The sequence below is a fragment of the Scyliorhinus canicula genome, chromosome 17 (assembly GCF_902713615.1).
Source record: "Scyliorhinus canicula chromosome 17, sScyCan1.1, whole genome shotgun sequence".
Classification (NCBI taxonomy): Eukaryota; Metazoa; Chordata; class Chondrichthyes; order Carcharhiniformes; family Scyliorhinidae; genus Scyliorhinus; species Scyliorhinus canicula.
This window is the reverse complement of record NC_052162.1, coordinates 98,746,279-98,762,855: the sequence shown is the minus strand read 5'-3', so window position 1 is coordinate 98,762,855 and position 16,577 is coordinate 98,746,279. Positions and strand designations below refer to the sequence as shown.

The window sequence follows — 16,577 nt, the reverse complement described above, 5'->3', positions numbered from 1 at the left end:
TCAGTTCCTCAGCCATTTCCTCATTTCCCATTATTAAAACTCCCTTCTCATCCTCTAAAGGACCAATATTTACCTTAGCCACTCTTTTTTGTCTTATATATTTGTAAAAACTTTTACTGTCTGTTTTTATATTCTGAGCAAGTTTACTCTCATACTCTATTTTACTACCCTATAGCACGGAGTTAGATACAGAGTAAAGCTCCCTCTTCACTGTCCCCATCAAACACTCCCTGGACAGTCACAGCACAGTGTTGGATACAGAGGAATGCTCTCTCTACACTGTCCCCATCAAATACTCCCACAACAGTTACAGCATGGGGTTAGATACAAACTAATGCTTCCTCGACACTGTCCCCATCAAACACTCCCAGGACAGGTACAGCATGGGGTTAGATACAGATTCATAGTCCCTCAGTATTGTTCCCATCAAACACATCCAGGACAGTTACAGCACAGGATTAGAAACAATGTAAATCTCCATCTATACTGTCCCCATCAAACACTGCAGGAAATATACAGCATGGGGTTTGATACTGAGTAAAGCTCTCTCTACACTGCCCTCATCAAACACTCCCAGGACAGGTATAGCACTGCATTAGATACAGAGTAAACCTCCCTTTAAACTCTCCCATCAAACACTCCCAGGACAGGTATAGCACGGTGTTAGATACAGAATCATATTCCCTCTCACTGTTACAATTTCTCTGTATTTTTTTTGCTTCTTGAGTCGTCTGTTTCTGGAACCCACCTCTTCATTCACCTGAGGAAGGAGCAGTGCTCTGAAAGCTAGTGATTCAAAACAAACCTGTTGGACTTTAACCTGGCATTGAAACACTTCTTACTGTGCTCACCCCAGTCCAACGCCGGCATCTCCACATCAAGTCTGCTTGAAGGCAGGACTGACAACTATGCCACATTCCACCATGCCTCGGATAAGGAGGCAGGTTACACTCGCCGGAAGAGAGATGAAACTTGATGATCCATAATGGCTTACCGGCCAACTGAACCAATCAGGTCCCCAAGGAGTATGATTTACCATGGCAACATTCACTTTTACAGCATGTTGTAGTCAGAAGCTGTGGATAGTTATGGCAGAGGCGTCAATATTTTTCCATCATTTTCTGACATTGGTGTGTGTTGGAAAGATATGCATGTTGCTTCTTGACCTATTTGGCTGCGTTATGCAAGTTCCATCAAGTCCTCTAGTGGGACGTGAACCTGGAGCTACTGTCTCAGAGGCAGGGAGATTGCCCACTGCACCACCCAATCTCCTCCTCCTTTAGGGCAGCATGTGGCACAGTGGTTGGCACTGCTGCCTCACAGCTCCAGGGATCCGGGTTCAATTCCGGCCTTTGGTCGCTGTCTGTGTGGAGTTTGCACATTCTTCCTGTGTCTGCAGGGTGGTTTCCTCTGAGTTCTCTGCCTCCCATGGTCTAAAGATGTGCAGGTTAGGTGGATTGGCCATGATAAACTACCCCTTCATCTCCAAATGGTTAAGTAGGGTTACTGGGATACGGGGATAGGGTGGAGGCGTGGACTGAAGTAGGGTGCTCTTTCTAATGGCCGATGCGGACACAATGGGCTAATGGCCTCCTTCTGCACTGTAAATTCTATGATTCACTGTACTTAATCTGTAAAACCTTTTATGTTTTTGAGAAACTCCATTAAATTGCTCGCCGGACTTCTCGACGATAAGAACATTACCAATTCTCCTAAGTCTCCCCACTAATTGTCTAGATGTGGCATGGTGGCACAGTAGTTAGTACTGCTACCTCACAGAGCCTACAACCTGGGTTGGATTCTAACCTTGGGTGACTGTGTGGAGTTTGCAAGTTCTCCTCGTGTCTGCATGGGTTTCCTCCGGGTGCTCCGGTTTCCTCCCACAGTCCAAAGATGTGCAGGTTAGGTGGATTGGCCTTGAAATGTTGTCCCTTAATGTCCAATGGTTAGGTGGGGTTATGGGATTACAGGAATAGGTGAGGGAATGGGTTTCGGGCGGGTGCTTTTTGTGTAGACTCGAGGGGCTACTTCTGCACTCAAGGGATTATGCAATTCTAAAATTCTGTAATTCTACTTACTGATTATTATTGATAACAGCTCATTATTCAGTGACGGTTAACACTGCTCCAAATAGGTCCTGTTGGTAATTCCCGGTGTCACCCCTCACCTGATGCTGTACAATACATTCCCGTTTTTAAAGATCCGCAGGAGTTTGTTGTCAGTTGTCACCTCGTGGAAGTTGGCTCCTTTCTCATTGGCGAAAAACAGGTCAGGTTTCCAGATGGAATCCAACATGGAGGGGTCGAGATCGAGGGAGTCGTCAGGGTATTCACTGTAGGCCAGTCGAGGGTCATTCCACTGTTGCCGTAAGAAGACATTGAGTCTGTAATCCTTTGGAAAAATAACAGGCCACCATACCAGCTGATTAAAGTGCATGGATCGTTTAAGATGCCAACAAGTCTCTATTGCATAATAGTCACATTTGTAAAAAAACATGCCATTCTGCCCAACACCCTGTGCTAGTTTTGTCCACATGATTCTCCCCCCAGCTTAACTCAACTGACTCTGTCAGCATAGCTTTCCATTGCTTCCTCCCTCATTCGATTTTCCAGCTTCCCCTTCAATGAAATAAAAACCAAAATGCTGGAAAACCCATCAGGTCTGGCTCACCATGTGGAGAGGATAACAGAGTACAAATCTTCTTCAAAACTGAACGGGGCCTCTTTAACTCACACCACATGGAAAATAAACATGAATGAATACAGTTATCTTCCTCCCCTCATCTGGGTCAGCTCCAATCTCCGATAACCCACCTGACAGAGTGAGTCTTAAAAGATGGGTGGGGCTCTTTGGATTTAGGGAGGGTTTGGGGGATATCCGAGTTCATGGTTGGTGTGGTGGCTGGATTGGAGGTTGGGGTCGGAGGTCAGCGGTAATGGAGGGCAGTCGGACGTAAGATTGGACGTTCAGGTGTGGGGATTCAGGGAAGGGTCTGGCCAGTCCAGGTGCATTGAGTTGGGGGAGTCGGGTCGCGGGGCAGGGGGGTGGTCGGGCCAGTCAGGTTGGGTCGGTGGGGTCCAGCCTGTTCACCTGGGAACCAACCCCATTGAAATTCACCTGCAAGAAAATGAGAATCCTCTGCTTTACCAGACGTCAACTTTAAAGCTCCTCTGTCTAAAAAAAACTACAGGCTTGCCACAAAAGAGACTGAGAAAGTTCAAAGTTGCAACCTTTACCTTCACCTGTACCTAACCTTTGAGTGAGCGAGAGTGTGTATGGGATGAGTGAGTGGGACATTGTGTTCAAAGATCCCCAGACAAATAATAATAATTAACTTTTAATTTAAAACTAACAAAAATCTTGCAGATATAATTATTTTATTCGTGCACACTCATTCAGAGGGTAGTTAAACACAGATCATTTACATATTAACAGACTGAACACAGACAGAGTAAAAGAATACAGGTTCAGTCCATCACAACCACACTCTGTAAGGGCATTGGCGAACTGGATGGGTTTTTAATGACAATCTGTAGTTTCATAATCAGCTTTTCTGAAACTAGCTGTTTTTTAAAATCCAGATTAATTAATTAATTGGAGTTAAATTCCCCCAGCTGTCTCCTGAACGTCAAGTCAGCTCAGTGACTTTGTCAGTATGCTGCTTTTTCTCAAAGATTTCTCGGAAGATGAAATATTGGCTAGCACTGGGCTGAGCTCACCAGCTTTCCTTCAACATAGCGGGCTACTCAATATCCACCCGAGAGGGTAGGCAGTTTAATGTCTGATCTGAGAGATAGCGGGCAAGATTCAATGGCCTTGTCCCTCCCAACTTGGTGACACGATAAGGCCATTAAATCTGTTGAGAGGCCTCTCGCGAGATTCACGATGCTGGAAACATCTTGCGAGATTTAGCTACGCGAGATCCAGATTAACATATTTAAGGGAGCCATTAGGCTCATTTAAATATTCTGTGCCATATTCTCCTGGGGCCTGGGAACCAACGGCCGTACCAGCGTGACCTCGCCAGGGTGCCATTTGACTCTAGTTTCCACAAATGTGGACTGAGCGTAACAGCACCTGGAGGAGTCTCCCAAGTCATTAGAGACCCATGGGTGGTCAGGCTCTGGGCACGGAGGTACCGCTGCCACCCTGGCACCTTTGCAGTACCATCCTGGCACTTCCAGGGTGCTTGGGTGGCACTGCCAGGGTGTCAAATTGGCAGTACCAAGGTGCCCATGTACTAGGTTGGCCATGCCCAGCAGTGGCCTGCGTTTAAGAGGTGGGGGAAGAGGGGTTTGAGGACCCTGTAAGAGGTAAGTTGGGTGCAGTGGGGGGGGGGGGGGGGGGGGGTAGAAGGTTCGGAGGCTGTGATGGGGTGGCTGAGAGAAAGTCAAAAGATCAGGGAAGCATTTAAAAATGGTGCCCTGATCCGCAAAAACACTTCCTGCACTGGCAAACTGAACTTGCCAGTGCAGGAAATTATGTAAGTGCGGCTTTAACCGGGTATTCCTCACCAAGGCCCAAAAAAGGTCAAAGTGCCATTCAATAGTGATGTTGTTCTTGGCACTACAGGCATCTCCTAAACGTGCATGAAACTGGACTCTGTTTCTGTCCCGTTAATTCGCGCCCAGCACCTCTGCCAACAATCCACAAACTACAATGTCAGCTTCAACCAAAACCCCTCGCTGCAAATCTGTTGTTGACCAGGAAAAGTGTTCGAACAGAGAGTGAGGGTTGATGAAGTGATCAGTGCCACTCTCTGCCAATCTCACCCAGTCCCAATGCTCACCATGGTGGTTTCAGTCACTGAGCCAAAACTGTTGATGAAAATATTGCACGTAACATTCACTGGAGGACCTGGAAAACAAACAGAATAAAAATTAGAGGAGGGAGTGAGAGAGAAAAGCTAGGACGAGAAAAGGGGAAGAGTGAGAGAGCTAGTGCGAGGGAGAGAGAGAAATAGGTTGAAAGGGAGAAAGCGAGGGTAAACAAGGGAGCAAAGCTGAAAGAGCGTGCGCGGGAGGCTGAGAAAGAGTGAGACTGGGTGAGGGGTGAGCACGAGGATAAAAGCATGAGAGCAAAAAGGCAAGCATGAGGGTAAGAGTGAGGGAGCAAAGGAGAGAGAGAGCATGAACCAGAGAGGAGTTGAGAGGGAAAGAAAGGGTTAGACAGAAAGAGAAAGGGTAAAGAGTCAGAGAAGGCAGTGGGATTTAGGGAGGGAAAGAGGTTAAAAAAACAAAGGTATTGAGAAAGGGAGAGAGAAGTAAAAAGACAGGCAGAGAATCAGATGCAAAAGTGAAAGGGCAAGAAAAGGAAAGAGACAGGACAGACAGAACGAGTCAGAGACAGAGACAGAGACAGGGAAAGAGAAAGGAAGGGAGAGAGAGAGAAGCACAGAAAGAGCGAGACAGAAGCTGGATTTTCCGGTCGCTGATACCGAAATTGCGTTCGGCAATCGGTCGGAGAATCACAGTTCCTAACTAAATCGGGGGGGGGATGGGGGGGGGGGGGGGGGGTGGCACCACGTTCGCGATACCCTGCCCCCTCCAAAGCCACGTATCCATGGCCTCAGGACATTGTCCGCCCCCCCCCCCGATGCTCCGCCCCCGGCTGGACCATTTTTCTGCCGTAAAATGCCATTGTTCCCACGCTGACGTTGGGGACATAGCCACAGAATCGGAGAATCCAGCCCAGAGTGTCAGAAAGAGAGTCAGACAGCGAGTCAGAGACAGACAGACAGACAAAGTGAGAAAGAGAGACAGAGAGAGAGAGACACACACATACGCACAGACAGACAGACAGGCAGAGACAGAGATAGAGAGAGGAGCAAAGTGGGGGCAAAGAGAGAGGCAGAGAGAGAGAGGGAGAGACACACGGAGTGAGAAAAAGGGAATGGCCGGGATGCTCCCTTCTGGGGACTAAGTGCCCACACCGGCCGGAAAACCGGTGCCAACGGCCCCCCAAGGTGAGGAATTCTCACCTTTCTAGGGGGCTAGGTGAATGGCAGAGTCGCTGGCGCTGCTCCAGCCGGCGGCGAAGGGATGGCGCAAGTTCATGCATGCACGGAACGGCAGGTGTGATCTTGCATAGGCGTGGGGGGGGAGAATAGCGGGAAGGCGTGAAAAATGTCGGGAGGCCCTCCAGCTATTCTCCCACCCAGCGTGGGGGGCGGAGAATCGCGCCCCATAAGTTTCAGGGTACTTTTGGACAGGGATGAGGTAACCCTCGCGTTAAGGTGCGAAACTGGGGAAAGACAAATTACGATAACATTAGACAGGAATTGAAGAATTTGGATTGGGTGCGGCTGTTGGAGAGTAAATGAACATTGGACATGTGGGAGTCTTTCAAGCGACAGTTGATTAGGATTCAGAAAAGTCAGGTTCCTGAGAGAATGAAGGATAAGTATGGGAAGTTTAAGGAGCCTTGGATAACGAGGGATATTGTGAACCTCCAAAAAGAAAAAGGAGACTTTTGTACGGTCTAAAGGGTTGGGACAGTCAAAACCCTTGAAGAGTATAAAGAAAGTAGGAAGGTACGGAAGCGAGAAATTAGGAGGGCTAGGAGGGGGTCATGAAATGTCTTTGGCAAGTAGGATTAAGTTGAATCCCAAAGTTTTTTACTCATAAGTAAAAAGCAAGAGGGTGGTCAGGGAAAGTATTGGACCACTTAAGGACAGTCGGGGGAATCTATAAATTGAGCCAGAGGAAATAGATGAGCTATTAAATGAATACTTTGCATCAGTGTTCACCAAAGAAAGGGACTTTTTGGAAGATGATTCTTGGGTAGTGTGCATGGATAACTGGATCATGGCAGGGGGGTGGGTACCGGAGCAATAGGTCAGAAGTGAAAAGATTGAAGGAGAACTAGGGAATAGGGCCACTATGTCTGTGAGGAAGAGCAGGCAGGGAGATGTGGCTGAAAACTGGTGGCCTGAAGAGCATATGTTTTAATGCAAGAGGTATAACAGGTAAAGCAGATGATTTTAGAGCTTGGATTAGTACTTGGAACTATGATGTTGTTGCCATCACAGAAACCTGGTTGAGGGAAGGGCAAAATTGGCAGCTAAACGTTCCAGGATTCTGATGTTTCAGGCGGGATAGAGGGGAATGTAAAAGGGGTGGCAGAGTTGCACTCCTGGGGCGAAATTCTCCGATGTCCGTCGCAATGCCCGGGACCGGCGGCCAAAAACGGCGCTGATGACTCCGGCGTCGGGCCTGCAAAACATCGCGTATTCTCCGGGCCCGAATGGGCCAGCAGCGGCGTTACGCCATTCACGTCGGTTGCACCCGCTGCGGAAGTGGCGCGTTGGTTGATGTCGGGCAACTTCATCAACGCCGCCTGGCGAGACATCACAGAAAGAGCCCCCCCCCCCACCCCCAAACCCACCGGCACTCGCAGTTTGTCAGTTCTCTCTCTCTTTGTCAATTCTCTCTCTCTTTGTCAGTTCTCTCTCTCCTCCACCCCCCCCCTCCCACCCACCCACCGGCACTCGCAGTTTGTCAGTTCTCTCTCTCTCCGGCCTGTCACCCACCTCCACGCTGAACGGCGTCAACCATCATCACTGGTTGACGCCGTTAAATACCTACTTTGATTAACACCGACGTGACCCGTGGCCACGTCGGCGGGACTTTGGCCCATCTGGGCCGGAGAATAACGGCAGCACATAAAACCGTTGCATCCTGCCGGCCCCCGCCATTCTCCGAGGCGGGCGGCGAGATTGGCGGCACGCCGACTTCTGGTGGGTGGGAGAATTCTGGACATGGCGGGAGCGGGATTCTCGGCGGCCCCGGGCGATTCTCCGATCCTGCGTGGGGTCGGAGAATTTCGCCCCTGGTTAGGGAGAATATCACATCTGTACTGCGGGAGGACACCTCAGAGAGCAGCGAGGCTATATGGGTAGAGATCAGGAATAAGAAGGGTGCAGTCACAATGTTGGGGGTTTACTACAGGCCTCCCAACAGCCAGCAGGAGATAGAGGAACAGATAGGTAGACAGATTATGGAAAGGACTAAAAGCAACAGGGTTGTTGTGATGGAAGACTTTAACTTCCCCAACATTCATTGGGTCTCACATTTTAGTGCTAGGGGCTTGGACGGGGCAGAGTTCGAGCATCCAGGAGGGCTTTGTAAAACAATATGTAGATAGTCCAATTCGGGAAGGGGCTGTACTGGACCTGGTATTGGGGAATGAGCCTAGCCAGGTGGTAGATGTTTCAGTAGAGGAGCATTTCGGGAACAGTGACAACAATTCAGTATGTTTTAAAGTGCTGGTCCTTTTGTATATGGACACCCTTCAAAAGAGCGCGAGGGGACTTTCAAAAGAGCGCGAGAGGGAGAGCCAGCCGGGACTTTCAAAAGAGCGTGAGAAGGGGGAGCCAGCCGGGACTTTCAAAAGAGCGTGAGAGGGAGAGTCAGCCGGGACTTTCAAAAGAGCGCGAGAGATGAGCCAGCCGGGACTTTAAAAAGGGATTCAGATTTCTGGATAACTGGGGCTCTTTCTGGGGAAGGTGGGACCTCTATAGACAGGATGGTCTACATCTGAATCTGAGGGGCACCAATATCCTGGGGGGGAGATTTGTTAGTGCTCTTTGGGAGGGTTTAAATTAATTCAGCAGGGCATGGGAACCTGGATTGCAGTTTTGGGGTACGGGAGATTGAGAGTATAAAGGTCAGGAGCACAGATTTGACTTCGCAGGAGGGTGCCAGTGGTCAGGTAGGTGGTTTGAAGTGTGTCTACCTCAATGCCAGGAGTATACGAAATAAGGTAGGGGAACTGGCAGCATGGGTTGGTACCTGGGACTTCGATGTTCTGGCCATTTCAGAGACATGGATAGAGCAGGGACAGGAATGGTTGTTGCAGGTTCCGGGGTTTAGGTGTTTTAGTAAGCTCAGAGAAGGGGGCAAAAGAGGGGGAGGTGTGGCGCTGCTAGTCAAGGACAGTATTACGGTGGTGGAAAGGATGCTAGATGGGGACTCTTCTTCCGAGGTAGTATGGGCTGAGATTAGAAACAGGAAAGGAGAGGTCACCCTGTTGGGAGTTTTCTATAGGCCACCTAATAGTTCTAGGGATGTAGAGGAAAGGATGGCGAAAATGATTCTGGAAAAGAGCGAAAGTAACAGGGTAGTTGTTATGGGAGACTTTAACTTTCCAAATATTGACTGGAAAAGATATAGTTCGAGTACATTAGATGGGTCGTTCTTTGTACAATGTGTGCAGGAGGGTTTCCTGACACAATATGTTGACAGGCCAACAAGAGGCGAGGCCACATTGGATTTGGTTTTGGGTAATGAACCAGGCCAGGTGTTAGATCTGGAGGTAGGTGAGCACTTTGGAGACAGTGACCACAATTCGGTGACCTTTACGTTAGTGATGGAAAGGGATAAGTATACCCAGCAGGGCAAGAGTTATAGCTGGGGGAAGGGCAATTATGATGCCATTAGACATGACTTAGGATTTGTAGGTTGGAGAAGTAGGCTGCAAGGGTTGGGCACACTGGATATGTGGAGCTTGTTTAAGGAACAGCTATTACGTGTTCTTGATAAGTATGTACCAGTCAGGCAGGGAGGAAAGGGTCGAGCGAGGGAACCGTGGTTTACCAAAGAAGTGGAATCTCTTGTTAAGAGGAAGAAGGAGGCCTATGTGAAGATGAGGCGTGAAGTTTCAGTTGGGGCACTTGATAGTTACAAGGAAGCGAGGAAGGATCTAAAGAGAGATAAGACGAGCAAGGAGGGGACATGAGAAGTCTTTGGCAGGTAGGATCAAGGAAAACCCAAAAGCTTTCTATAGGTATGTCAGGAATAAAAGAATGACTAGGGTAAGAGTAGGGCCAGTCAAGGACAGTGGTGGGAAGTTGTGTGTGGAGGCTGAGGAGATAAGCGAGATACTAAATGAATACTTTTCATCAGTATTCACTCAGGAAAAAGATAATGTTGTCGAGGAGAATGCTGAGACCCAGGCTATTTGAATAGATGGCATTGAGGTGCGTAGGGAAGAAGTGTTGGCAGTTCTGGACAAGGTGAAAATAGATAAGTGCCCGGGGCCTGATGGGATTTATCCTAGGATTCTCTGGGAAGCCAGGGAAGAGATTGCTGAGCCTTTGGCTTTGATTTTTATGTCATCATTGGCTACAGGAATAGTGCCAGAGGACAGGAGGATAGCAAATGTGGTCCCTTTGTTCAAGAAGGGGAGTAGAAATAACGCCGGTAATTATAGGCCGGTGAGCCTCACATCTGTTGTGGGTAAAGTCTTGGAGAGGATTATAAGAGATACAATTTGTAATCATCTAGATAGGAATAATATGATTAGGGATAGTCAGCATGGTTTTGTGAAGGGTAGGTCATGCCTCACATACCTTATCGAGTTCTTTGAGAAGGTGACTGAACAGGTAGACGAGGGTAGAGTAGTTGATGTGGTGTATATGGATTTCAGTAAAGTGTTTGATAAGGGTCCCCACAGTCGGCTATTGTAGAAAATACGGAGGCTGGGGATTGAGGGTGATTTAGAGATGTGGATCAGAAATTGGCGAGTTGAAAGAAGACAGAGGGTGGTGGTTGATGGGAAATGTTCAGAATGGAGTTCAGTTACGAGTGGCGTACCACAAGGATCTGTTCTGGGGCCGTTGCTGTTTGTCATTTTTATAAATGACCTAGAGGAGGGCACAGAAGGATGGGTGAGTAAATTTGCAGACGACACTAAAGTCGGTGGAGTTGTAGACAGTGCGGAAGGATGTTGCAGGTTACAGAGGGACATAGATAAGCTGCAGAGCTGGGCTGAGAGGTGGCAAATGGAGTTTGATGTGGGGAAGTGTGAGGTGATTCACTTTGGAAAGAATAACAGGAATGCGGAATATTTGGCTAATGGTAAAATTCTTGGTAGTGTGGATGTACATATCTATGTACATAGATCCCTGAAAGTTGCCACCCAGGTTGATAGGGTTGTGAAGAAGGCCTATGGTTTATTGGCTTTTATTGGTAGAGGGATTGAGTTCCGGAGCCATGAGGTCATGTTGCAGCTGTACAAAACTCTGGTATGGCCGCATTTGGAGTATTACGTACAGTTCTGGTTGCCTCATTATAGGAAGGATGTGGAAGCTTTGGAACGGGTGCAGTGGAGATTTACCAGGATGTTGCCTGGTATGGAGGGAAAATCTTATGAGGAAAGGCTGATGGACTTGAGGTTGTTTTCGTTAGAGAGAAGAAGGTTAAGAGGTGACTTAATAGAGGCATACAAAATGATCAGAGGGTTAGATAGGGTGGACAGTGAGAGCCTTCTCCCGTGGATTGAGGTGGCTAGCACGAGGGGACATAGCCTTAAATTGAGGGTTAATAGATATAGGACAGAGGTCAGAGGTAGGTTTTTTATGCAAAGAGTGGTGAGGCTGTGGAATGCCCTACCTGCAACAGTAGTGAACTCGCCAACATTGAGGGCATTTAAAAGTTTATTGGATAAGCATATGGATGATAATGGCATAGTGTAGGTTAGATGGCCTTTAGTTTTTGACTTCCCATGTCGGTGCAATATCGTGGGCCGAAGGGCCTGTACTGCGCTGTATCGTTCTATGTTCTATGTTGTAAAACTATACAATTTAGTTTATTTCAGCTTTTCCCAAACTTTGAGCCGTTGAACCCTTAGTGACCTCCCAAGTGGATTGAAATTGAAAATTGAAAATCGCTTATTGTCACAAGTAGGCTTCAAATGAAGTTACTGTGAAAAGCCCCTAGTTGCCACATTCTGGCGTCTGTTCGGGGAGGCTGATACGGGGATTGGGGACTGATTGGGGAACCGCAAGCATTCTCATGTCGACACCCAAATATTTGCAGCAAAGTAGATGCGAACACAGAAGTCAAATGTGAACAAGTCTATCCTAGCTATATTGTACAAATATATTAGGAATTTGGAAGAGGCACACAGTAACAAATAACTTTGCCAGCTAAGTGGCCCCCCTCACATTAGCTCCTGGCCAAGCCACATTCCCGCCTCTCTCGCTTACACATTTCCCATTCTCTCCCTCACACACACAGATACACACATCTCTCTCTCTCCCTCAAATATATGTCTCTCTCAACTACAGACACACACACATGCCTCTCTCTGTCACACACATGCACTTCTCTCTCACTCTCACACACGCACCCACAAACGCACACACACCTCACTCTCACACACACAAACGTACACATCTCTCTCACACACACACCTCTCTTTCACACACAAACACACACACTCACACGTCTTTCCCAGACACATCTCTCTCTCTCACACACATGTCTCTCACACACGCATGTGTCTCTCACGCACACACGTCTCTCACACAGACATACACATCTCCCTCTCTCACAAGTATATAGACACACATGTACATATCTCTCTCTCTCACACAGGTACAGAGCCACGTACACATCACTCTCTCTCAAACACACACCTCTCTCTCTCAAGCACAAACACACACACACACATCTGACACACACACACCTCTCTTTCTCACACACACATCTCTCTCTCACACTCACATATACACATCTCTCCCTCACACACACGTACACACACACGTACACATCTCTCTGTCGCACACCGATTACCACATCTCTCGCTCACAACACACACCTCTCTCACACACACAAACACACACACACGTCTGCCACACAGACACCTCTCTTTCTCACACACACACATACACATCTCTCTGACACACACGCATGTACATATTTCTCTTTCACACACAAACATGCACACGCGTACACATCTCTCTCACACACACACATTTACACATCTCTCTCACACAAACACACACACGTCTCACACATACACATCTCACACACACACATCTCACACACACATCTCTCACACACACACACGTCTCTCTCACACACACATCTCTCTCACATACACATCTCTCTCATACACAGGCAGATCTCTCGCATGCACACACACGTTTCTCTCACACACGCACGTCTCTCTCACATACACACCTCTCTCTCACTCACATACACATTTCTCTCTCTCTCACACATGTATACATGCATGCGTACACATCTCTCTCTCACACGTACACAGCCACATACACATCTCACTCAAACACCGACACACACCTCTCTCACACACAAACACACACACGTCTGCCACACACACACACACCTCTTTTTCTCACATACACGTACACATTTCTCTCTCTCTCACATACATGCACACATACGTACACATCTCTCTCTCTCTCAAACACACACACCTCTCTCTCACACAGGCAAACATACGTCTCACACACACCTCTCTTTCTCACACACACATACACATCTCTCACACACACATGTCTCTCTCACACACGCACGTCTCTCTAACATATACACGTCTCTCACACACGTACACATCTCTCTCTCACACATGTATACTCACATGCATGTACACATCTCTCTCTCTCACACGTACACATCTTTCTCTCAAACACACCTCTCTCATACACAAACACACACATCTGCCCCACACATGTCTCTTTCTCACATGCACATAAACATTTCTCACACACATGCATGTACACATCTCTCTCTCTCACACACACACACATGTTCACACACCTACACATCTCTCTCACACACACACATCCACACATCTCTCTCTCACATACACATGTTTCTCTCACACACACACGTCTCACACACGTACACATCTCTCTCTCACACATGTACACATATCTCTCTCACACATGTATACTCACATGCATGTACACATCTCTCTCTTTCTCACACGTACACATCTCTCTCTCAAACACACACGCACACCTCTATCTCATACAGAAACACACACGTCTGCCACACACACACCCACCTCTCTTTCTCACATGCACGTAAACATTTCTCTCACACACACACGCATGTACACATCTCTCTCTCTCACACACACATGTACACACACCTACACATCTCTCTCTCACACACACACATCTCTCTCTTACACACACACCTCTCACACACGCACGTCTCTCTCGCATACACACATCTCTCTCACACACGTACACATCTCTCTCTCACCCATGTATACTCACATGCATGTACACATCTCTCTCTCTCACACGTACACATCTCTCTCAAACACACACACACACCTCTCTCTCATACACAAACACAAACACGTCTGCCACACACACACCTCTCTTTCTCACATGCACGTAAACACTTCTCACACACACACACACACACACACATGTACACAGCTCTCTCTCTCTCTCGCACACACATGTACACACACCTACAGCACAGTAGCATGGTGGTTAGCATAAATGCTTCACAGCTCCAGGGTCCCAGGTTCGATTCCCGGCTGGGTCACGGTCTGTGCGGAGTCTGCACATCCTCCCCGTGTCTGCGTGGGTTTCCTCCGGGTGCTCCGGTTTCCTCCCACAGTCCAAAGATGTGCGGGTTAGGTGGATTGGCCAGGCTAAATTGCCCTTAGTGTCCTAAAAAATAAGGTTAATGGGGGTTGTTGGGTTACTGGTATAGGTATACGTGGGCTTGAGTAGGGTGATCATTGCTCGGCACAACATCGAGGGCCGAAGGGCCTGTTCTGTGCTGTACTGTTCTAATTCTAATACACATCTCTCTCTCTCATATACATATCTCCCTCACACACACAACACATACACGTCTCTCACACACATCTCACTCACACACGTCTCTCTCACATGCACACATACACATTTCTCTCACACACACATCTCTCTCACACACACTCACACGCACATGCATGTACACATCCCCCACCAGGACCACCACCGCGGCCGCGGGTCCCAGTTCCCGCCGGGTGGTACCACATGTAAAGCACGCCTGTGGGAGTTTGGCCAGTCGACCGCGGAGAATCGCTGCAAGGGCCTGTTCCAACATGTCTCTCTCACCCACATCTCTTCCTCACCCAGTTACACATGTCTCTCCCTCCTGCACATACACACGTCTCTCCCTCACCCACATACACATGTCTCTTTCTCTCTCACACACGTCTCTCTGTCTCTCACACACAAGCACACACACGTACAGTATACACACATCTCTCTCACATACTCATTGCGGTACCGGCCTAGACGCCAATTTATATTAGGAAAGTAGACCAATCTCCAACAACTTTTCTATTTTTAAACTGTGAGGAAAGGATATTTCACTCCAGGAGTGATTCCACTGACAACCAAGGAGTTTTTATATAAAAACAAACATTATTAACACAGGAATAAACACATTAATATCACGGAAAACAGCTTTTCAATTAACAATTAAACTAGTCGTAAAATAAAATGAATCCCTTTTTGCTACTAATGTATACCTTCTCTATCTCCGTAACAGCCTCCCCAAACAATGCGCCGGAATGTGGCGACTAGGGGCTTTTCACAGTAACTTCATTTGAAGCCTACTCGTGACAATAAGCGATTTTCATTTCATTTCATTTCAATTAAGCAAAACCCATTAGAGGTCAAAAGCCACATGTGATTAAAGTTAGCAAACACAGGGATACTTGCTGTACTCTGTGTAGAGCTTTCTTGGAAAAAGATTGATTGGACAAGCAGCTCAGCAGCATCTTTCAAATTTTTCAATCATGTCTGTCTTGTCAAGGACCCCCTGCAAGCTTCCATGGACCCCTTAAATTCTGTGGACCCCAGTTTGGGAGCCCCCGGTTTATATCACTGCTCGTCATTCCTTTTTTTTTAAACCAAAATATAATTTCCTAATTGGAATAAAGTAGGTTTTGATGGCTGTTACAGCCATGATGGGCCGAAGGACCTCTTTGGTGTACTAAAACGCTTGATTCCATAATTCCCTTTATTACATTTTACCTTCCATCCGTATACTCATTTCACCAGACATCTCCATTCTATTGAAGTCTGTTAACTTTCTTCTCATCATTTACAAGTCCAACTTTTGTGACAATACAATCTTTGAAGTTATGCCCAAGTTCTCATTATTAAAAATATCAAAAGGCCCAGTGTTCCCAACGTCAACCTTTGGGGAACGTCACTGTTTATCCCGCTCCATCCTCCCCACCTGCCCCAGAAAAGAACAAATCTGCTTCTGTTCCTTAATCAATTTTATATCCACGTTGTCCTGCCTCTTTGATCTCTAGCCTTCAATTTTGATAACAAGCCCATTTTCAATCTTCTCAAATCCTATTTGAAAGTACAATTGACAAGATCAACCATAGCATCCTCATCATTCCGCCATTGTGCTGTTTAGCAGTAAATATAAATGTCGCCACAGTCCCAGAGGACCATAGGCTGCTCTCCGCTTTGAGAGAGAGCTGACTGGTGATGATTTAATCGGAGGGTCACCACACCTCAGGCGAGGGGCAAAGTTGAGTATAACATCAGCTGGTGCAGGAATTGAACTAGCAGCGTTGGCGTCACTCTGCATCACGGACCAGCGAATCAACCCCCTGTTTTGCAGTGCCATTGTGCTAAACGGGACAGATCAGAACAGATCTAGCAGCTCTAAACCAGGCACCCATGAGGCACTGTGTAGCATCAACACAATTATATTTCACCACAGAATCATAGAATTTACAATGCAGAAGGAGGCCATTTGGCCCATCAAGACCACACTGGCCCTTGG

The 16,577-nt window shown here is 47.4% G+C and overlaps 1 protein-coding gene across 2 annotated transcripts in view; it reads right to left on the bottom strand.

The window, feature by feature from the left end:
* The window catches only part of LOC119952362 (glycine receptor subunit alpha-4-like), a 101,909-nt gene that overhangs the window by 34,174 nt on the left and 51,158 nt on the right, over positions 1-16,577 (bottom strand). For both annotated transcript variants that reach the window (XM_038776056.1, XM_038776057.1), the window contains exons 3-4: positions 4,790-4,857; positions 2,168-2,391 (exon numbers count right to left, since the gene is read on the bottom strand). In XM_038776056.1, coding sequence (XP_038631984.1) covers positions 2,168-2,391; positions 4,790-4,857 — 292 coding nt within the window. The remainder of the gene's footprint in view (positions 1-2,167; positions 2,392-4,789; positions 4,858-16,577) is intronic.